The following is a 19,973-nucleotide window of genomic DNA, read 5'->3' on the forward strand; positions in this document are numbered from 1 at the left end:
TTAGATTGAGATCAGTATGCAAGTGTTTTTTTTCTGAAGAATTGATCATCTGGTGTGGATTATGGCTTCTTGGAAAGTACTGAAAAGGCTGGTCCAGATAATGAGTTTTCTGAACTTGGAACTCATATTGCGATCTTTCGATCTAAGCTAGTAAAATGAGTGTACTTAGCTTTAGTAAATTTTGTTGGAAGTTTGGCTCACTTGGGTATAAAAGAGCAAGTGATAAAGAAAAGAAAAATCCGTGATAGCTAATTGTCATCAATTTTAACCTTCTCGCTCTCAGTGTATTCCATGCTAAGGCAAGCATGGATTATGTAATAATTTCCAGCTTGCATGTGGCTGATCCACGTTAGTTTTAGGTCATCTCATAAGCATGGAAGAGTTTACTTGCTTCGTCAAAATGGCCGATACTTTTTCTCTGCGAACAACTTTTAACAGTCTGTTTGGATCTAGAACTAAGCTGAGATAGTTGAAACGGAAAGGAAAAACTTCTAGAAATTAAATTCGTAGTGTTTCCTTATGGACAACAATTGTAATTAAAACTCTATGAATGTGGTTGAGTATCAGTCGGAAACTGAGAAGTTATTATTTCCATTGATAGACGGAAACTGAGAATACAAATTGTATTTTTGAGTTTTCAGTTCTCTTAGGCATTCCAAATGAATTTCAGTTATAACGCTAAGAAACTTATGTCGTATATGACAATTCGATTGTGGAGAAGTTGGATTGCACTCTGTTTTTGTTTCTTTCATGTTGAGCACCCATTTTCTGAAATTATGAATTTGAAGTTAAGAACTTAAGACAGGAGGACGTTTAACTACTTTCAGTTAGTGTATATGGCATCAGAAAATAAATAGCTCCACATTTTTCTTTTATGTTGCATTTGAATTTGAGAGAAGGATTTGGAGAAATAATTTCAAATTACTTTATATTAAAAACATTTGAAATCCATTAGTATTCAACAAAATATAGTTCAAAATTAGAGTTGAAGGATTTGAAACCCTTTGAATTTAGGATTATCTAAACAAATTGAAAATATTTGTTATTAGAGATTTCCAATTCACAACTCCAACCAAATGTGACCTTATGTAACTTGTGTATTTTCTGTCGCTTGCAAAGGAATATATTAAGTATTTTGATGACTGAAGTGGATTATATATGGTTCATACGTTTCTCAATGACTATGCCGTTCACTTTCTCTTTGCCTTGACCTCTTAGGAGCTGGAGCCCTGATGTGGAGGTGAAACGCTCATTTTTTAGTGGTCTTCTAGCTGCAAGATGTGGAATTGTGCATCCAGTTATATAGCTGGAAGTATTGGGTTAAAGAATGATGTTCTGAAGCCAAGAAAATATTCAATAGATTGCTCAGACGATGAAGGGTCTTCCGTCACGAGCAGAGACGAGGGCTTGGAATGCCCAATATGCTGGGAATCATTTAACCTGGTCGAAAACATACCTTATGTTTTGTGGTGTGGGCATACATTATGCAAACACTGTATCCTAGGACTTCAATGGGCTGTTGTCAAATTTCCTACTTTACCTCTTCAGCTCCCACTTCTCATATCCTGCCCATGGTGCAATGTTTTATCACTCCGTTTGGTTTATAGGGGGAACCTGAAATTTCCTCGTAAAAACTTCTTCCTTCTCTGGATGCTTGAGAGCATGAACGGCGACAGAGTGAAGTCTCATTCTGCCATCTGTGGGGATCATCAGGCAGGTTGTCAATCAAGCATGAAAGCAGCAGGAAACCATACAGGGAATAACCTATATTTTCCTCATTCTGAAGCATCAGGATCAAGTGATAATGGTAATCAATTTATTAACAGTTATGTTGCCACCATTGAGAGAATGCATCTCTCTCTTAGAAAGTCCCTCATTTTCTTTGTCCATTTGACAGCCAAGTTCCCACTCGTCATAATTCTACTCCTCATAATTTTGTATGCAATTCCTGCCAGTGCAGCCATCTTGGCCCTGTACATACTCATCACATTCGTCTTTGCGCTTCCGTCTTTCCTCATTCTATACTTTGCCTACCCGAGTTTGGATTGGCTCATGAGGGAGATCATCACATGATCTCATTTTCCCGGGTGAAAGTTACCTTGTCTGATAGCTCCTTCCATGCAAGAATCTTTATTTGTATTTTTCTGGTAAGTTGGGATATGCTAGTGATCTATCTATTCGTGTTGTGCCGAGTACAGCTCAGTTCTGCCAAGAAATGTCGTCTTCCTATGTATAAAACAAGGTAGCGTGGCATGTTAAATCTCAAGTAGGATAGTTTTGATTTTTTGGGTGGCAGAGGATGGTGTAGAATCCTCCTAGTAGTTGTAGTAGTTGTCTTGTCCCTCAACATTTGCCAAAGACAGGAAATTCTGTGCTAAATGAAATTGTCCTAACAATGTGGATCATAGAGTAATTATACAGAGTTGCATTTTTAGCAGGAGAACAATTAGATCTTTGGATTATCTGAAAATTACTTTACAGTACGCAAACTTCCCATTTGAAAAGAAACAATCATTCATTTTCCAACATCATTACTTTGCCTCCAATACATAAATATATTATACTCAATTATCAACTCATAATACATTCACACAATGTTTGGATTCATAATTTTATAATTCATTGTACCTAAATTTTTTAAAAATAATCTCATTCTGAATGTTAATGAATAAATAAAAAATTTATATTTAATTAGCATAATAAATAATTAGATGAAAAATAATTATATGCGGGTTAAAAGCACCAACTATATAGTTTTAATCAAATGTAATTTTAATATAATTTAATCTCAAAAATTACTATTAGAAACAGGAACTAAATGACACAAGAAATTGTATTTGTACTCGAAATAAAGATTTGATCTGCTAAATCGTAAGATCATTCAAAAGCTGAAGCAGTGTACCATTGTTGTGGTGATATTATCTGAAAAATCATTATTTCAAAGACATGGTTTTATTTTTGATAATGGGACAGACTTAAAATAGGAGGGGCAGGAGGCAGTTCATAATCACTACATATATAGTTCAAATTGTGATAGAGCTGCTGCTATTGATGTTGCTGTGGCAGCAGATTGGCATTGACATCTCAGCAAATCTATCAATAATTTTAAACAATCTCCAGTCTTTCTTGTGCCCTAATGCTCTGATATTTATAGATATAGCAATAACTGAACCAACTGTTGCTCAAATGTCTCAAACCAAATCCCAAGAAAATTGAACCATTTTCAAAGCTTACTCCACTGTCTTCTTCTTCTATTAGGTGCAACAATTTTAGACATTAAAAACATTTTCTAAAAGGTTCTTAGAGTGTATAAGATGTTAATATTTTCGACAAATTATAACGATTTTTTTTTAATATTTGGTATCACAAATAATTTTTCATTATTTAAAAAATTATTAATATATATTTTTTAATTTTCACGGTAATTTAATAACATGCTTGTTAGATTTCATTTATTTTTTTGTGGTGAACTGACAATATGCTCTTTTAAACTGTGAAGGATAACTTTACTCATTTTTAAATTTTTTTATGGACTAAATGAATAATATTTTTTTTTACATTATTCCATCCACCAATGGCATTTTTTTCTGTACTATTTTTTCAAAATCTTTTAAAAAGAGAAAAATATAACAAGACAAAAGTTGACAATTCTAAATCTTCATCCAAGAATTAGATAATTTAATACAAAATTAGGGGTATTGATAGTTTTTCAAACAATGAGTGTGTATTCGCAATCATGTTAAATCTCAGAAGAGCTCGTTGTAATTTATCCAAAAAAATTATTTTTTTTTTAAAAAAAACTTTCATAGTGTTTAAAATGGATAAACTTTTAAGATATTAATAACGATAATTTTATAATTAATATAATCAAAATTAAAATTCTTTATTAAAATTTTAAAAATAAACTTTATTAAAAAAAATTTTAAAAATGAACTTATAAATTTCTAACATCTTATTATTTGAACCTTTTAAGCTCTGAACCATACTGCAAACACTCTTCCACTAATTCCGTCTTGGAGAAATATTCCTTCTATTTTAAATTTAATTGTTTTCTTATTTATAATCCGAACAGTATAATTTTTTTTTTTAAAAAAAAAGTGAGAAACTTTTGGTTATAAGAATTTTACTTTTCACAGCAGTAAAAAAATAAGTAGTATTAGAATCATATTTTTTAATATTAAGAAAAAAAAAAAAACAAACCTAATATTTTGCATTTAAACTAAAATTGGAAACAAGAGATGAACAGTGAAAGCGCTTTATTATTCACCTACACATGTTCATGTAGTAGCGCTTTCTCTCTCTCTCTCTTTTTCTCTCTCACACACACACACGCACACAATAAACCTCCCTCTACGTGGCTGTGGCTGTCAGCCAAGCAAAATAACAACTTTCCCCTGAAACCATCGATCTTCCTCATGCATGTATATGAATTCTGAAAGGAACTGTTAAGAATGGAGATCATAGACAACTAACTGACAGAGGAAGGTGGCTGCTTCTTCTTCTTCTTCTTCTTTTATATATATACGTATGTAATAAATGTGTATGTATATGCCTATGTATGTATACATATAAATCTGGTTTTGAATATTCATTTCCTTGTGAACGCTTACGCTTTTCCTTCTTTCTACGGTGAAGCAGCAGATAGAATCGAGGCTTCAGAAAGAAGCGTAGGGGGGGAAAGGTGCGCCTAGTCTTTTAGTTTCTGTATGCCTTCATTTAAATGCAGAGTTACAGGCCGTTTTTTCTCGTGTAATATATAGGTTTGGATTATGTGTTTTGATTTGTTATGGTATGTGGGTTTGTAGATGTTGTCTTTAGGTGCAATCGTAAATTCGATTTTTATTTGTGGTGTTTTCTCTGTTTCGAAACAGGGGTTTTAATGATTGGTATTCTTATGATTATTCTGTCATCGTTGGGTGATTGAATTATATCCTTTTTACGACCCTTTGGTGGATTTTTGTGCTCAGATTTAAGTCGATTGTTTCCTCATTAATTTGCGATTGGTTTCTCTAAGGAAAAGTTCAGTCTCGATTTGTCTCTTGTTTGTTTCAACGTTTTCTTGCTTTGGTTTCGAGAAATTTTGGAATGCTTGTGTTGTGATCGCTGGATGAATGATGCAGGATGCCGGTGAGGTTAGACGTGCTGAATGCTTAAAGATTCTGTGGATGTAGAACGATTGTTTTTTTATCTGAACACATGATTTTGCCATATAATTGTTTCTTATGAAATCATGTTTCTTTCACTGTATTTGATTGAATCACTTTTTTTCTTCTCTGGAATAATTATGTGAAGGAAAAGAATTGGTAAACCATTTAAATCGCGTTTAGTTTACTTTCAGTTTGAAATGGAACCGAACCAAGATGCATTCTGGCACTTGTCTAATAGTTATGATTTTCATGTTTATCTATCTGCCTTTTGCCAATAAACTTCTTGTTCTCAGTTGTTGCTTCTTATGATTAAGTGTCAGTTTGTTCAATGATAATTGATGGTTGTCTTTCCACTGCAGGAGTTTGGGTTTTCCAATTTTCCTTTATGGTCCAGTTTCATGGCTGAAGAAAGTAGCGATCCACTAGTAACTTCAGAAGAAAAGGTCTTCAACAGCATGAACCTGGGCATAAACTCTGGTGGAAATCCACGTTCTCTCAACAATGTTTGTCGCAGAGCATCTGTTGGTTCCTACCGTGCAGGGAACAATGCAAGGAGAAGGCATTCTGCGTGCTCCAATTCTGAAAATGTAAGTCGTCGTGTGGTTCCCCGTTATCTCAGAGCTTCAACTGGTTCTTGCCATGATCTCTGTAAATTCGGAAGAAGACAATCATGTGAAGAGAAGGTGAAGAAACCTCTGAGAAGAAGAACTGCGAAAATTTCACCAAATGAGCTGCTTCCTGTAGTGATTGTAGCTGCGGGTAAGCAAAAGACCGAAAAAGTTATCAAGCATGAGCCTCCTGCTGACTTGAAAAAACGTTTGCGTGTGGTGAAGCCTTCTCCAGATGCCAAATCCTATTCATCAAAATTCAAGGCATCGATGGATGCAAAAGTTTGTTCCCCAACGCAAAATGCTTCATCTAGTAATGAGACTCGCCTTCCAAATTCACCTACTAAGAAATCCACTCCATCACATCCCACTGCAATTATCAAGAGGGGAATATTATCGCCATATGAGAAAGTTGAAGTTCCTTTAAAAGAAGCCAACTCTATTGAAAGAAAAATATCAAGAACAGGTAAAAAGACATATGATCAGTCCCTGAAGTGTACTTCTGTCAAGTCAGAATCAATTAATGTTAAACGATCACCAGCTTCTGACAATTTAGACGGTGTACTTGGAAAAGGGAGACGAAACAGTGTTGTCAAAAGTAGTCGAGGAATGACAGCATCCACAGCATCAGCAAGGAGAGCATCAGTAACTCCTGCTGCACCTTTGTTCCCTAAATCTTCTCCCAGTAAGACAGCATCCATTATAGCAAGAAAATCTGGAAGAGTAAAATTGTTGTCTCCTCTGAAAGTTCGGACTAGGATACAGAGGACTGCGACTGAGACATCCAATAATGAGAATTCTGAGAAGACCTTACTGGTCATCACCATGGGAACAGAGAAGTTGGAAGATATCCCAGATGACCATGCCATTGCATCACTGTCATCTTCATCATCACCCAAGTCTTTGTCTCATGCAAAGTCTGCATCTTCGTTGTCTTGTGAAGTAGAAGAGGAAGAGGTCAAGTACAGTGGTCATAAGGCAGATGAACTTGTGTCTGACAACACCGTATCTAATGAGAATGGCAGCGTACTAGCTGTGAAAGAGAATCAAGACAAGACTTCTAGAATGGGAACAGAGAACAATTCTTTGGAATCCATCCCAGATTACCATGTCATTCCAGCACTGTCATCTCCATCATCACCGAAGTCTTTGTCTCATGCAAAGTCTCCATCTTTGTTGTCTCATGAAGAAGATAATGAAGAGACCAAGAACAATGGTAATAAGGCAGTTGAATTCGTCTTGGAAAAGACCATATCTGTAGAGATAGGCAACACACAAACTATCAAAGAGAATCAAAACAAGATGCCTGGAATCAGAACAGAGAAAAGGGCATTGGAATCAATCCCGGAAGACCATGCGACTGCACTGCCATCTCCATCATCACCCAAGTCTTTGTCTCATGCAAACTCACCATCTCTAGAAGAGCATGACGTGATCAAGCACAATGGTAATGAAGCAGATGGATCTGTCTCTAACAACATCGTATCTGTAGAGATTGGCAATGTACAGCCTCTGATGGGAGATCAGAAGAAGACTATGAGAAAGAGTAGGTTGGTTCTTTCTGAAGATAAATATTGCTCACCGCTGAAGTTAAGGTTCAGGAGTGGGAAGGTAGTGGACCTTCCCTCAGAAAATAACACTCCCAGGAGACTCATATTTAGGAGGTCTCGATCCAGTGGTAATAAAGCAGCAGAAGGCTTTGTCTCTGACAACAAGAAGTCTGTGGAGATGGGCACTTTAGAACCTGTGAGAGAGAATCAAGACAAGATTTTAAGAAAGAGTCGGGTGGTTGTTTCTGAACATAAACCTCGCTCTCCAGTGAAGTCATTCAGGAATCAACAGGCAGTGGACGTTCACTGGGGCAATAACAGTACCAGGATACTCAGATTTAGAAGGCCAAAAGTCGTCTGGCCTGAAGATGGCAAGGTTGATTTGAAGAGGAGAATCTGTAAAAAGACTGGAGACAAGGACGATGCAGCCGGTGCGGAACTTTGCTCTGGCAAAGTTATCTTAAAGCACCAAGATGTGCAAGGGAAGACAGATGTTAAAATCTTGTTGAATAATGTCCTTGAAGAAACAGCAAGTAAACTTGTTGAAAGCAGGAAAGGCAAGGTTAAAGCCTTGGTGGGAGCATTTGAAACAGTGATCTCTCTGCATGAGCGTAAGCGTACTTTAAGCGTTGTCAGTTGAGTGGTGGAAACTTCTTATCCTATTTCTGAGAGTTCAGAGGAAAATAATGAGCTTGTGAATGAAGAAGTAAACATTAGCAAGCGCCTAATATTGCAAACAGATATGCAAGTAGATTTCTTCAGCAGAGGTTTTAATTAGAATTTTGACATTACAAGGTTTTTGCAGTTTCTCTTGTTTCTGGATGCTTTGTGTTGGTATGGATACAGTAACAATTTTGGTATTGGTTTTGCTAGACGCTAGTTGGTATGTTAGGTATTAATCTGTCCCAGATAACATATAACTCCTTGACACCTGAGCACTTAAGATGGATCTGATATCTTACATTAAACAGAGGATATACACTCCCTGCCTTGTGTTGCTTTCAACTATACATTCTTTCAATACGTCGGAGGATGTCCTAGTTATCATCGTAATCTTTCAATTTGAAATTCCCAAATCACTACAGAGTGCACTTGGGTTTACCAAAACCTTCCAGTTCAAGAATGCTTTAATTCCATTCTAACACTAACCTTTTGTACAGCTTGCTTCTCCGAGATTTCAATTTTACATGCTGCTTTCAAGACATGCCTGTCCTTGTTGAGTTCTCTTGCAAACTGACTTTGCTCTCATTCAGTGTTTAACTATGTCAACACTTTTTCAAAATTGAAACCAACTTAGATCGTTGTCCTTGTAATCTTTCAAAATGGAAATTTTCGTATCATCTCTGAAGCAAGAAGTTTCAAATTTAGAGGATGAAGTTAGGTCTGTTTTGACAAGAATATGCAGGGAGAGGTGTACAGGGAAATTTACTAAAACTATATAACTATACTACATATGAATGTGTAGCCCAACACATGTCCAATCAATTGACTAGGACGAGTCATATCTTGTCCTAAGGTTATGTAATCAATCCTCTTTCTTTCTTATAATGCTTGTACTATACACTAATCTGTAAATGCTCCAGAACAACATAGTGGTAATTGTTGGCATGTGAGAGAGTTAGTAAAGTTGAAGTTGTGAATGTGCAATGAGAGGTGTAAATTGATGAAGTTAAGACTCAACTAACCAATGGCCCACAAAAAAATCTTGTACAGTACTACTTCAAATGTCACAAAACCACATTCTTTAAAGACAAGTGTGAGTTTGATTATGATACGCCGCTGCTTAACAATTATTCATCATTATTTTCTTGTAATTAACAAACAATTGGTTTACATAATTACTTCTCTGTATTATTATCCTAATAAGAAATAAAATTACTTAGCAGTCTTTTTATTACAAACATGTGGTAATTAATGTAAATGACAACAGTATTTGCAATCGCTTAAAATAAATTTTCTTACCTAATTGTTAGAAAATAAAATGGAAAGGTTTTTTCTTGATTTTGAATTGTTTAAAATAAATTAATTTAAACAAAAGTTATAAATAGCTTCCTACTAACTTTTGATAAAATTTTAAGTATTTATTTATTTTTTCAAACGCTCCAACTTCAAATTATTTTGACCTTTCAATTTTATTTCAATCATTCACAATTTTCACTAGAGATAAACTTACATCTTTTTATGTAATTTTATTTTACCACAAAGAAATATTATATAAAATCAATATTACATCTTGTATTATATTATATTATGTATATATATGATGTCTACATGAATTTTTTTTTTCAATTCTGTGATGTGTATATATAAAATATAATATCAATTTATAATAAAAAATTAAATTTATATTATTAATGAATTACCAAACCATCAAATGAGACAAAAAATAGGAAGGCTGTTCCTTGGTTGATATTTGGACATAATTAAAGGTATTGTATTTGTGAGATGAATAATATTAAAAACAAGAATAATAGTTTTAATTTATTTTCAACAAATGAAGACAAGCCCTTATTGTTGTAGGGGGGCTGTTTGCTTGTCTAGCATGCATACTGTCCTCATAATAACACAGCTGTCACCAAAAAAATTGAACAACCAATGGCTGGACAACAACGCTCAACAGATGCCCACTATATATTCCAACTAGGCCAAAAAAATAAATCTATTACGTCCACAAAAAATAAGTGGTTTGTCTGTTTTCCAGTTTAGATGACAGCTGAGTGGTGTTATCATTCAACTGAAATATATATTTAGAGGCTTTTTCTTGTTCTAGATATGCAACTCCTAAGCCCAGTTCTTTACTCCAGAAATATATTTGCTTTGCGTAATCTCTGTGCTGGAGATCTCCAAGCTCAAGATTGATTCTTTCTTTTCTGGGACGAAACTGATTTTGGAAAGAGGTAAATTTGCAGCATTTTCTTGCATGTTGTCAGGTGTTTTTTTCTCAATTTTGTGCTCTTCAAGATTTGCCTCTGCGGATCCCTAAAATCTTTGTTTTTCTTGTTCATGCAGCTGAACTCGGGAGCATATGCTACAAGGGAACTGGAGTTGGGCTCAGCTTAGAATTTCCGGGTCTTGATTTCAAGTTTGTCATGATCTAGTGTGTTTATTTCTTGCTTTTCTTTGAAGTGAGGCTCTTTTCTTTCTATTTGTGTTTAGTTGAATTTTAGGAAAAAAAAAAAAAAGAAAAATCATGGAATTGTTGGAATTGTTTTGGATGATAACTTGTGTGTGAGTGGGTTTTGTTTCAAAGATATTTTAGGCTTTGTGCTTGTGGATTAGCGAGTCTGTTGCTATGAATGTAGATTGTGTCGACTATTGCATGTAAGTTAAATTTGATAAATTTGTTGTTTCTTTCGATGATTAGTATCTTACTTGAGGATAGGTTCTTCTTGGTTGATTATTTCCGTTTCTTGCTAGATTTCTCGACTTTTCCTTAATATTCTCTAATTAATTTGTGATTTCCATGTTGATGGGCGAAAGTAAAAAGGGGTTATCTAAATGTTGTGTTGAAGGTTCTCTTGCTGCTGATGTTGGAGTGAACCAAATAGATCTGCTCCCTACTGAAATTAGTGCAGATTTGATGTGTGGTAATATGGAAATGTGTATTCCTCCACCCCTTTACCTGCTAGTTTTTCTTTTTTGGTTTATATCATGCAATGGATTATAGATTTCTTCACCTGTGGTCCATCCACAATGGCACAATCTACAATCCTAGTTTTGTCCTTCTGCTAATGCATTGAAACTCTTTAAGGAGATCAGAAATTCCTAATACCAGATATAACCTCTTGTTGCTGATTTTAGAAGATATCTCTTGTTTTCTTTGTGTCTTGTGGGTGTCTCTTAGTGTGCATGTGCTTATGTGCTGGTTTTGCTTCTTCTTTATGAGATCTTCTGGGAGTGAGTAGGTTTGCAGCTACTAAGTTCTATAAATTAGTTAATTAAATCATTGCTGCAATGTGGTTAAGTTGTAAGTATCACCATATTTGCATCTTCCTCATGAGTTGCTAGGTGGATTGTGAACTTTCGTTCTTGTTATCCATATGTGTTGCCGAGGTGCCTTTTTATTCTATCCTCTTGGTCTAATTATTATCTGTTCCCTTAGCTTACAAGAATAAATGAACTACAAAATTTTATATAAGCTGTTGTACAGCCTTTCTTATCAAAGAAAGTCTTTTATCTCCTTCATGTACTCCTACAATGGATGTTCAGCATGCAACTAATACTTGCCTGGTTGACAGTATGGGTACTGCTGAAATCTACAAGCATGAGATACAGATGCTTAACATAAATCTGTTTCTGTTGCCAGGTAAAAGAATGATTCTCACAAAGCAATACCGGTGTATTCACTCGGCAAGTTGTGTTTGTACAAAAGGGCACCTCACTGAAGAAATCATTTTCTTAGTTTTCAACCATTTGAATTGGAACCCTAAATTGATCGCGGCACTTTCTTGTTCTTGCAAATGGTTTGATGATCTTGCCAAACGAGTTCTTTGGAAAGAATTCTGCAAGACACGAGCTCCTAAGATGATGCTTGATTTGCAGTCTAGTGGAAGTCATAGTGTAGATGGGAACTGGAGGGCCCTTGGTAAGCTACTCATATATTGCTCTGGATGTAAAAAGGATGGGTTGTTCAACAGTACTCACATCCCAGGTCACTTTGTCTACCGAACACGGTTCTCAAGGACATCAGGGAAGAGCTTTCTATTACCACAATGCAGAACAGATGTCTTATATGTGTCTGATCCTTGTGAGCATCTAGACCAAGGGGATGAAGGCGATATTGGATTTTTTCGTGGAATATTTAAATCCTTTGCGACATCAAAGGTCAGGAAAATGCTTATAAAGAGAAGCGCTCCGCTGCATCCAACAGAGGTGTGCCCGTATTGCAAGGCAAAGCTGTGGAACATGCTGGCAGCAAAGATGATACCATCAAGTGCCAGCTGCCGGCTGGGTGCTTATGAAGATTGCATTGAGTATTACGTGTGCCTTAACGGCCATGTACTTGGGATTTGTACCCTCTTGCCCTTGTCTGATACAGATGAAGCATCCGAAGATTGACAATTTGGTAAAAACCAGTAATCATCTAATTAGCCTCGGAATTGTTTTCTATTTTTTGTGTTCTCATTCTTAGAAGATAGCATTTGCATTTTGCGTCCGAAAGTATCAATACAAGATGTTCGATTACAGTCACTAAGAGAATACTTCTCGATGGACGTAACAGTACCTGGACGATACTGTTGTGTGTGTGTGTTGGCTTTTTTTTTTTTTTCGCATGTCACCTGATCATAACTACTCTTGTTCATCAGCCACTGCATTTTATCAAAGAATTTGATGCGCAATTGGGTTGTGGAATTGTGGTGGATGCTGCATGGAGAACAAAAGAGAGTGACTCAAGATGACAGGCAGTTTAGTAGGACTCACTCCGGCAGATGAGATTCTATTTACTCCAAGGTGCTGCTGTGGAAACTTTTCTTCCTATTAGCAGGATGGCAAAGTGTTATTGTCTTCACCATTGTTTTTGACAATGTCGTGCTGTAAACCCTGTACCTATTTTGTATGATGAATGAATTCCAGTAATGAACTAACCTGCAAGAAGGATATGTAATACAAGACATATTGATTTGTTCTCTATTAGTTGACATCATTTGACTTCAGACTTGGGAAGTCCTCTCTTCCCTGTGTCCGATGGATATTGTTTCATGTTGACTTCTACTAAGATTGATTCTCGTCTACCAAGATGTTTCCTTTGACAAAATTACCTGGAAGGCCATGTCCAAAATTTTTCTCCTCTCTTCCTAGAAATGCATCAAGATTTCTTCAGAAGCAATGTATTGACAATGAAGTATTCCAGAAACACGCAATGATACCAAAGGATACTCAATGAAATGAACGAATCAAAATTTATTATTTTAAACTTCTAATTGAAAGGCTGTGTACAGCCAATTTATGAACAAGTATATACTCAAATAGGGTGTTATATATTCCCTATCTTGCCTAAACCAGTTGGAATAGAGCAGACAAGAAATATCGCATAATCTTTACACTAGAAGCGCAGGTGTTCTCAAGTTGTCTGTGGAAATGGTTCTCGGGTTTCAGACGATATATCCGAGCCTGACCCCATCTTTCTGAAGACAAGTTTCTGCTGGGGTAGCTGACCATTGGCAAAAGCTGTGACTTCAGTGTCTATTAGAACACTGTCCTCATCCTTGAAGTCACCTCTCAAAATTCCCTTGGCAAGCTCGTTTTCGACATATTGTTGGATCACCCGCTTCACTGGCCTCGCTCCATAGTTTGGATCATAGCCGAGACTACCTAGGAGTTGAACTGCAGCATCGCTTACCTGAATCTTCATCTTTCGGTCTGCTATCCTCTTTTGCACCCGTTCCAACTGTTGAACCACGTTGAAAAGATTAGTGGGGCTAACACAATTCCACTAGACAAACTTCTTCAAGAAGTTAACAATTGGATTCAAAAGGAAATGAACCACAAGGAGGTATAGGCATGTTAAAGTTAAAAGGGACTAGAAAAATCCAGAGTATTTAACTTGTGATAACTTGAAACAATTCCTACAAGTTGAATCACTCTGAATCTCATTTTAAAACTTAAAGAAGGCAGAGAGTCCAAGGTTCATGGTTCAACATTGTTATTATAGCCGTCAACTAAGAGATTATTGTAATTTGCTAGTGGACATTGTGCAGCAGATTGTAAAGTTGATAATTGACAACTTCATGACTGAAGAGGAAAGACTAACCTGTAACCTAACGATACTGCTGATCTGATCACGATCAAGGGGTTGGAATACTATGTACTCATCAACACGATTCATGAACTCAGGTCGGAAAATTGATCTTGCAGCCTCCATTACCTTTCGCTTTATAGTTTCATAAGCCATCTCCTTAGATGCCTCATCATCCTCTGTGTTTAGTATGTATTGCGAACCAACATTTGACGTCATAATAATTACAGTATTGGTGAAGCTCACGGTGCGCCCCTGTGAGTCAGTTACTCTGCCATCATCCAGGATTTGAAGGAAAACATTGAATACGTCTGAATGAGCCTTCTCTATCTCATCAAATAAAATAACTGCATAGGGCCTCCTACGGACAGTCTCCGTTAATTGTCCTCCCTCTTCATATCCAACATAGCCAGGAGGTGCTCCTATCAATCGTGAAACTGCATGCTTCTCCATGTACTCACTCATATCAATTCTAACAAGAGCTTCTTCAGTGTTAAATAAATAAGAAGCGAGTGCCTTAGCTAGCTCCGTCTTTCCAACTCCTGTAGGACCCATGAACATAAAACTGGCAATTGGACGGTGAGGATCAGAAAGGCCAGCCCTTGATCTTTGTATAGCCTCCGCCACTGCTGTTACTGCAGGATCTTGGCCAACAACACGCTTATGTAGTTCTTGCTCCAAATGCAACAGCTTCTCTCTCTCTGATTGTTGTAGTTTGGAAACAGGAATTCCAGTCCATTTGCTAACTATCTCGGCAATGTCATTCCCGGTAACTTCCTCTCTAAGCATGGACTTTCCGGACCTCATATACTCATCTAGTTCCTTTTCTGCAGTTTCGAGCTGACGCTGTAAAGAATTCAGGCTCCCATACTTCAACTCAGCCGCACGATTGAGATCATATTCTCGCTCAGCCTGCTGGATCTCCACATTTACTCTGTCAATCTGTCAAAACTTGTGTTATAACTGCTAAAATAAATTCCACCAATTGCTTGAATCTACTTATAATGACAGGCATTAATTGATATTTGAAGTAAATACTAAAAAGAACCTCTTACGTAAAGGATACAAGATAATATGCACATACCTCTTCCTTAATAGATTGTATGCGTGTCATGACAGTTTTTTCATGTTCCCACTGCTCAGTCAGCTCAGCTTGTCTCTGCTTCAAGAGAGAAAGTTCAGCCTCAAGGCGATTCAACCTATCTTTTGATGCTTTGTCAGTGTCATTTGTCAGAGAGAGCCTTTCCATCTCAAGTTTCAGAACTGCACGGTTAATTTCGTCAAGAGCTGTTGGCTTTGAAGTTATCTCCATTTTCAGTTTGGCAGCTGCTTCATCAACCAAATCAATAGCTGCAATTGGAATAAATAAATTCAGGAGTCAGTAACTTCTGCAACTCTATGAGAAAAAAATAAAATAGTGAGATTCACCACATAAACACATTTATAAATATCTTTTCATTAAATGCACTACTTAGGTTATATAGTAATGCACCATCTGTGCATTCAGCAAGCATCAAAAGTTAATGTTACTGTTTCGATGACTACCATCTGTACCAAACTATATTAGGCCACGTGGACCTAACAGACTTGTTGTGTAGCCAGCAGAAGAAGATTGAAGACATGCAACTAATTGATATGAGAACTATACAACTAAACAACTGAACCTTCTCACTATGAAAACATTTGCAGCGATAGAAAAAAGAAAAAAAAAGGTCAGAATGTGAAATGATTGGAGCTTGTTTTGAACTACACAAGCTCAAAATGGGTAGAGAATAGACATGCACCATAAGTGTTTTTTCTTGAGGAAATTAACAATGGACACCTGGTTCAAGCTTTGTACCTTTGTCAGGAAGGAAACGCCCACTGATGTAACGATCTGATAGAATTGCAGCTTCAACAAGGGCACTGTCTGAAATGCGGACTCCATGGTGCAGCTCATATCTTTCACGCAGTCCGCGAAGAATAGAGACCGTGTCTTCTACTGTAGGTTGGTCGACGTAAACTTGCTGGAACCTGCGCTCTAGTGCTGGATCTTTCTCAATGTATTTACGGTACTCATCTAAGGTAGTTGCACCAATGCACCGGAGCTCACCACGACCAAGCATGGGCTTTAAGAGGTTTCCAGCATCCATTGCACCATTCGTCGCACCTGGTGTACATGAAATTTTTAGAGCTTGTTTGGTTGTGTTTTCAATGAGATTTTTTCTACTTTTCACTCTTGGGTAGGTGGGAATTTGTTTGGTCAAGTCATTTTTAGTGAGAATGCATTCCTATTTTAATTCTCAATTTCAAATTTATATAGGTCACATGGGCTTGTCATAGTTGTCATTCTATCACATCAAAAATACATATACCTATATTTAACATTCTCACACCTATATACCTATAGTTGGAAACAACTAATCCAAACATATTCTCAATTTTCGCACAAAAACCTAAAGCATTTCTACACATTTTCAATTGTTGGAAACTGAAAATGAAAATGAAAACACAACCAAACGGGCTTTTAAAGTCTCAGAGAGTACTGAATCAGGCAAGACAATTTAAAAGTAGAACGATGAACTGAATCAGGCACCTACAACTGTGACTAGGAGGTTAACAAACAAACCTTAGAAGTAGGAACGTGCTAGAAAATGGAGCAAGACAGTAACGGAAGAGCCGTACAACAAAAAGTTGAATGCAAATCGGTTAACTAACAAAATCTTTACCTGCACCAACTACTGTATGAATTTCATCAATAAAAAGGATTATCTGGCCATCCGAATCAGTGACTTCCTTAAGCACAGCCTTCAGTCTATCTTCAAATTCTCCACGGTATTTTGCACCAGCAATAAGAGCCCCCATGTCAAGAGATATCAACTGCATTAAGAAAGGGGATCAACTTTAGAAGTTGTACAAGAAGAAGATGAGGAAGGCACAGCTACAACACACACAGCGAGCGAGATGCCTGATCAATATGAGTAGTTCGACATTGAATAGTTAGGCATACACATTACTCACCCTGCGATTCATCAAAGCCTGAGGAACATCTCCTTGCACAATTCTCTGGGCAAGCCTGTCATTGAGCATAGTATTAGAGCTAAGAATTGAAATAATTCAATAAAAAATGGAAGAGTGCTGGAGGTAGGATTTGAATAAAAACAAAATCAGGTGAAAACTTATGAACTGCATTTCTCTGATATGTTTGAAATTCATTTAGTTCTCGAAAAAGACTGTTATCCGCGAATTTTGTTACTCTATGCTGATAGGCGCCCGTGCCTCATTTAAAGTGTTATGTCAATGCTATGTTTTATCAATTAGCAAGGACTGAAAGAATTTATGACATACAAACCAAATACTGCAAATTGGTGAACCGTCCCACTCTAAGTGACACTACATAGAAAAGACCATGCAGCTTACCCTTCAGAAATTGCAGTTTTCCCAACACCTGGCTCACCAATTAGAACAGGGTTATTCTTGGTTCTCCTTGAAAGAATCTGTATGCATCTGCGTATCTCATCGTCTCTTCCTATAACAGGGTCTAGCTTTCCTGCTCTTGCCATGGCTGTTAAATCCTTTCCATACTTTTCTAGTGCTTCATATTTTCCTTCAGGATCTGTGGAGAACCATAGAGATAAATTTGCTCAATGCCATACTCAATAGAAAAAAACACATATCTCCAAAATAACACCACAATCTGGGAAAAAAGAGTACTTCATAGTGCAGCACAATAAATGAGCTCTGTTTGGATGCAACTGCAGGAGTTATAAATTTTATTAAAGAAATAAAATCAGTTTCAAAAGAAACAAGCTTGGATGTAACATGATTATTTTCCACTTTCAAAAATCATCAAAAAACTTAAATAAGAAAATTTTGAATTCTAACAGAATAATAAGCTACGGTTGCAAATTACAAGTTTCCCAACCTTTTGGACACAGGCAAGAAAGCTGAATATCATCCCCAACCATAAGAAATTACTGATCAAAACCTCAAAATAGATGAACGTGGCCAAAGAAAGTTAGATGAAAGCACTAATGACTATTATAAAGTGGCAACTATCTTCTTCCCATGTGGATATAATGGTTGCACAAGCTATATGTTAGTTTGCTGCACCTCAACAATCTGCCTTTGTGCCAGCGTGACAAATTTACTATTGTAGTAAAGACTGTATTATCAATAGCAGCAAGGAGAAAAAACATGTTACAATCACAGTTCCCTTCTCAAAGGGATGCAAGAAGGAAAAATAAGCAAGGGAAAGTACAAACAAAGTATATAAGCTCAAAGAAAGGAAATCATTACCTTGGTCAATAACTGTTTGGTGTCCCCTTATTGCCTGAACGGCATCTTTCAGCATTTTGGGGGAAAGTTGAAAATCCTTAAATAATTGCTTCCCAAATCGGTTATCTTGCATAAAACCAAGAACTAAATGCTCCACTGAGATATATGAATCACCAAACTCTTTCTTGTACTCCCTGGCTCGTTGTATTAGCCCTTCCAGATCTCGTCCTAACATTGATCCAGCTGAGTCACCCATAACCTGGTTGTTTTACAAAGATCATATATTATCAAGTCACTTAATATCATAATCGGTAGAAACATAGATATTAACCCGAAATGTTTATAGTAGGTATACCACACATTCTTTGCAATTTTTCCACTCTTTAATAGTAACACCATTTCAACTGACAGCTGCTAGCCCGTATAACAAACCACTATTTCCATATGCAAATCTTAGAATAGTCCTGAACATGAGTGTCAACTGACAATGAATTTTTTTAGCAGGAAAGGCAGGCAACAATCACAGACACTTTTCGAACTGCATTGCTGAGCACACATGTTATGTTCAATAAGGCAAACATTTTTACCCAACGGTGATAGAAAAATAAAGAAATGGTGGAAGCATGTCAAACGAAGTAATTGTATAAAACGGATCAAATAATGAACACCTCCATTCCGTCGACCCAATTTAAGCATAAGCTAGATAAAAAGTAATAACAGTAGGAGCAAAATCAACAATACAATAAACTAAATGAACTACCTTCGGCTGGCGTTGAATGTACTTATCCGTAGCTTCAAGAAGTCGAGTATTATCCACGCCTGCCTTGGAAAATATTCGTCGAGCAAGCCCATTCTTCTGCTCCAAAAGAGCCTTCATCAAATGCTCAGTCTCCACTATCTGATGCTGCTTGTCCTTCGCCACTTCCGGCGAAGCAACGATCGCTTGCCATGCCATTTCAGTAAATTCCGTCTGCGTAATCTGCAGTAACTTGAATTCAAAGCACCCAATTACGGAAATCTGCTTAACAAACAAATCATAAACGACAAAAGAAAAAATTAAAAAGAAAATCAACAATCAACTCACTCTTCCACCGGCAGAGGCTTCGCAACGTATACGGAATGAGCGCGAACTCCTAGTAAATTTATCCGATCTCCTTGCAAAACCCACATCCCTACGCCTCAATTTCACCAAACTAAGGGGTTTTAAACCTCCTGTTTTGTTGGAGAAGTGGACACACACCGGCGGGCGAGAGAACAACGCGGTCCCAACCGCGCAATCCGCCGGCGGCACATTAACCTGAACCGCGGCGAACGACGACGCCAAGGCCATCAACAAACAGAACTCACTACACTACAGCAGGTTTTCGGGATCCTCGGACGCAGACTGAGATGGAGATTTTGGGGATAGCCGCAATGGGATTGGCGAGATACTACACTACACTAGAATAAAAGGAGGACAATAGCGTATTCTGGGAGGTTCCAGGGAAACTAACACCGTATATGAAGCTAAATTAGATTGTTCGGGATGTAGGAATTTTGGTTGGGTTACACAGGAGTGGACGGTGAAATTGGTACTGCTGTACCATGTTCATACACGTGGCGGCGTGTGAATGTCTCGGTTCTCCTAGATTTTGGTCTTGTGAACCGGTTTAAGTGAACGTAGTAGAGTATTGTC

At 37.0% G+C, this 19,973-nt stretch overlaps 4 protein-coding genes across 12 annotated transcripts in view; 3 read left to right on the top strand and 1 right to left on the bottom strand.

Moving 5' to 3' along the window:
* Positions 1-2,443, top strand: part of LOC105167631 — a 2,823-nt gene extending 380 nt beyond the window's left edge. Inside the window, exons 2-3 of one of the 2 annotated variants that reach the window (XM_011087418.2) lie at positions 1,219-1,807; positions 1,898-2,443. In XM_011087418.2, coding sequence (XP_011085720.1) covers positions 1,279-1,807; positions 1,898-2,073 — 705 coding nt within the window. In that variant the 5' untranslated portion in view covers positions 1,219-1,278 and the 3' untranslated portion in view covers positions 2,074-2,443. Of the gene's footprint in view, positions 1-1,218 lie in introns of both variants that reach the window. The other variant, XM_011087417.2, reaches the window with a different exon arrangement.
* LOC105167632 (muscle M-line assembly protein unc-89-like) lies at positions 4,258-8,165 on the top strand. Of its 3 annotated transcripts, none has more exons than XM_020695761.1 (3): positions 4,258-4,485; positions 4,636-4,681; positions 5,507-8,165. In XM_020695761.1, exon 3 carries the CDS (start codon positions 5,546-5,548, stop codon positions 7,943-7,945), a length of 2,400 nt encoding a protein of 799 aa, XP_020551420.1. In that variant the 5' UTR covers positions 4,258-4,485; positions 4,636-4,681; positions 5,507-5,545; the 3' UTR covers positions 7,946-8,165. The 3 variants fall into 3 exon arrangements, with proteins under 3 accessions (XP_020551420.1, XP_020551419.1, XP_011085721.1); XM_020695760.1 differs by having other exon boundaries at positions 4,639-4,681; XM_011087419.2 differs by having other exon boundaries at positions 4,642-4,681.
* LOC105167633 (EID1-like F-box protein 2) lies at positions 10,062-12,995 on the top strand. 5 transcript variants are annotated; one of them, XM_011087422.2, is made up of 4 exons: positions 10,062-10,202; positions 10,315-10,430; positions 11,612-12,370; positions 12,612-12,995. In XM_011087422.2, exon 3 carries the CDS (start codon positions 11,620-11,622, stop codon positions 12,361-12,363), a length of 744 nt encoding a protein of 247 aa, XP_011085724.1. In that variant the 5' UTR covers positions 10,062-10,202; positions 10,315-10,430; positions 11,612-11,619; the 3' UTR covers positions 12,364-12,370; positions 12,612-12,995. The 5 variants fall into 5 exon arrangements, with proteins under 5 accessions (XP_011085724.1, XP_011085725.1, XP_011085723.1 ...); XM_011087423.2 differs by having other exon boundaries at positions 10,315-10,402; XM_011087421.2 differs by having other exon boundaries at positions 10,315-10,387.
* LOC105167635 (chaperone protein ClpB3, chloroplastic) lies at positions 13,180-19,822 on the bottom strand. 2 transcript variants are annotated; one of them, XM_011087425.2, is made up of 10 exons: positions 19,383-19,822; positions 19,059-19,286; positions 18,320-18,557; positions 17,441-17,636; positions 17,042-17,096; positions 16,750-16,900; positions 15,882-16,190; positions 15,126-15,391; positions 14,057-14,983; positions 13,180-13,693 (listed from the first exon to the last, which is right to left on the bottom strand). In XM_011087425.2, exons 1-10 carry the CDS (start codon positions 19,626-19,628, stop codon positions 13,367-13,369), a joined length of 2,943 nt encoding a protein of 980 aa, XP_011085727.1. In that variant the 5' UTR covers positions 19,629-19,822; the 3' UTR covers positions 13,180-13,366. The 2 variants fall into 2 exon arrangements, with proteins under 2 accessions (XP_011085727.1, XP_011085728.1); XM_011087426.2 differs by having other exon boundaries at positions 19,059-19,277; positions 19,383-19,820.

This window comes from Sesamum indicum, linkage group LG8 (genome assembly GCF_000512975.1).
Source record: "Sesamum indicum cultivar Zhongzhi No. 13 linkage group LG8, S_indicum_v1.0, whole genome shotgun sequence".
NCBI classification, from domain to species: domain Eukaryota; kingdom Viridiplantae; phylum Streptophyta; class Magnoliopsida; order Lamiales; family Pedaliaceae; genus Sesamum; species Sesamum indicum.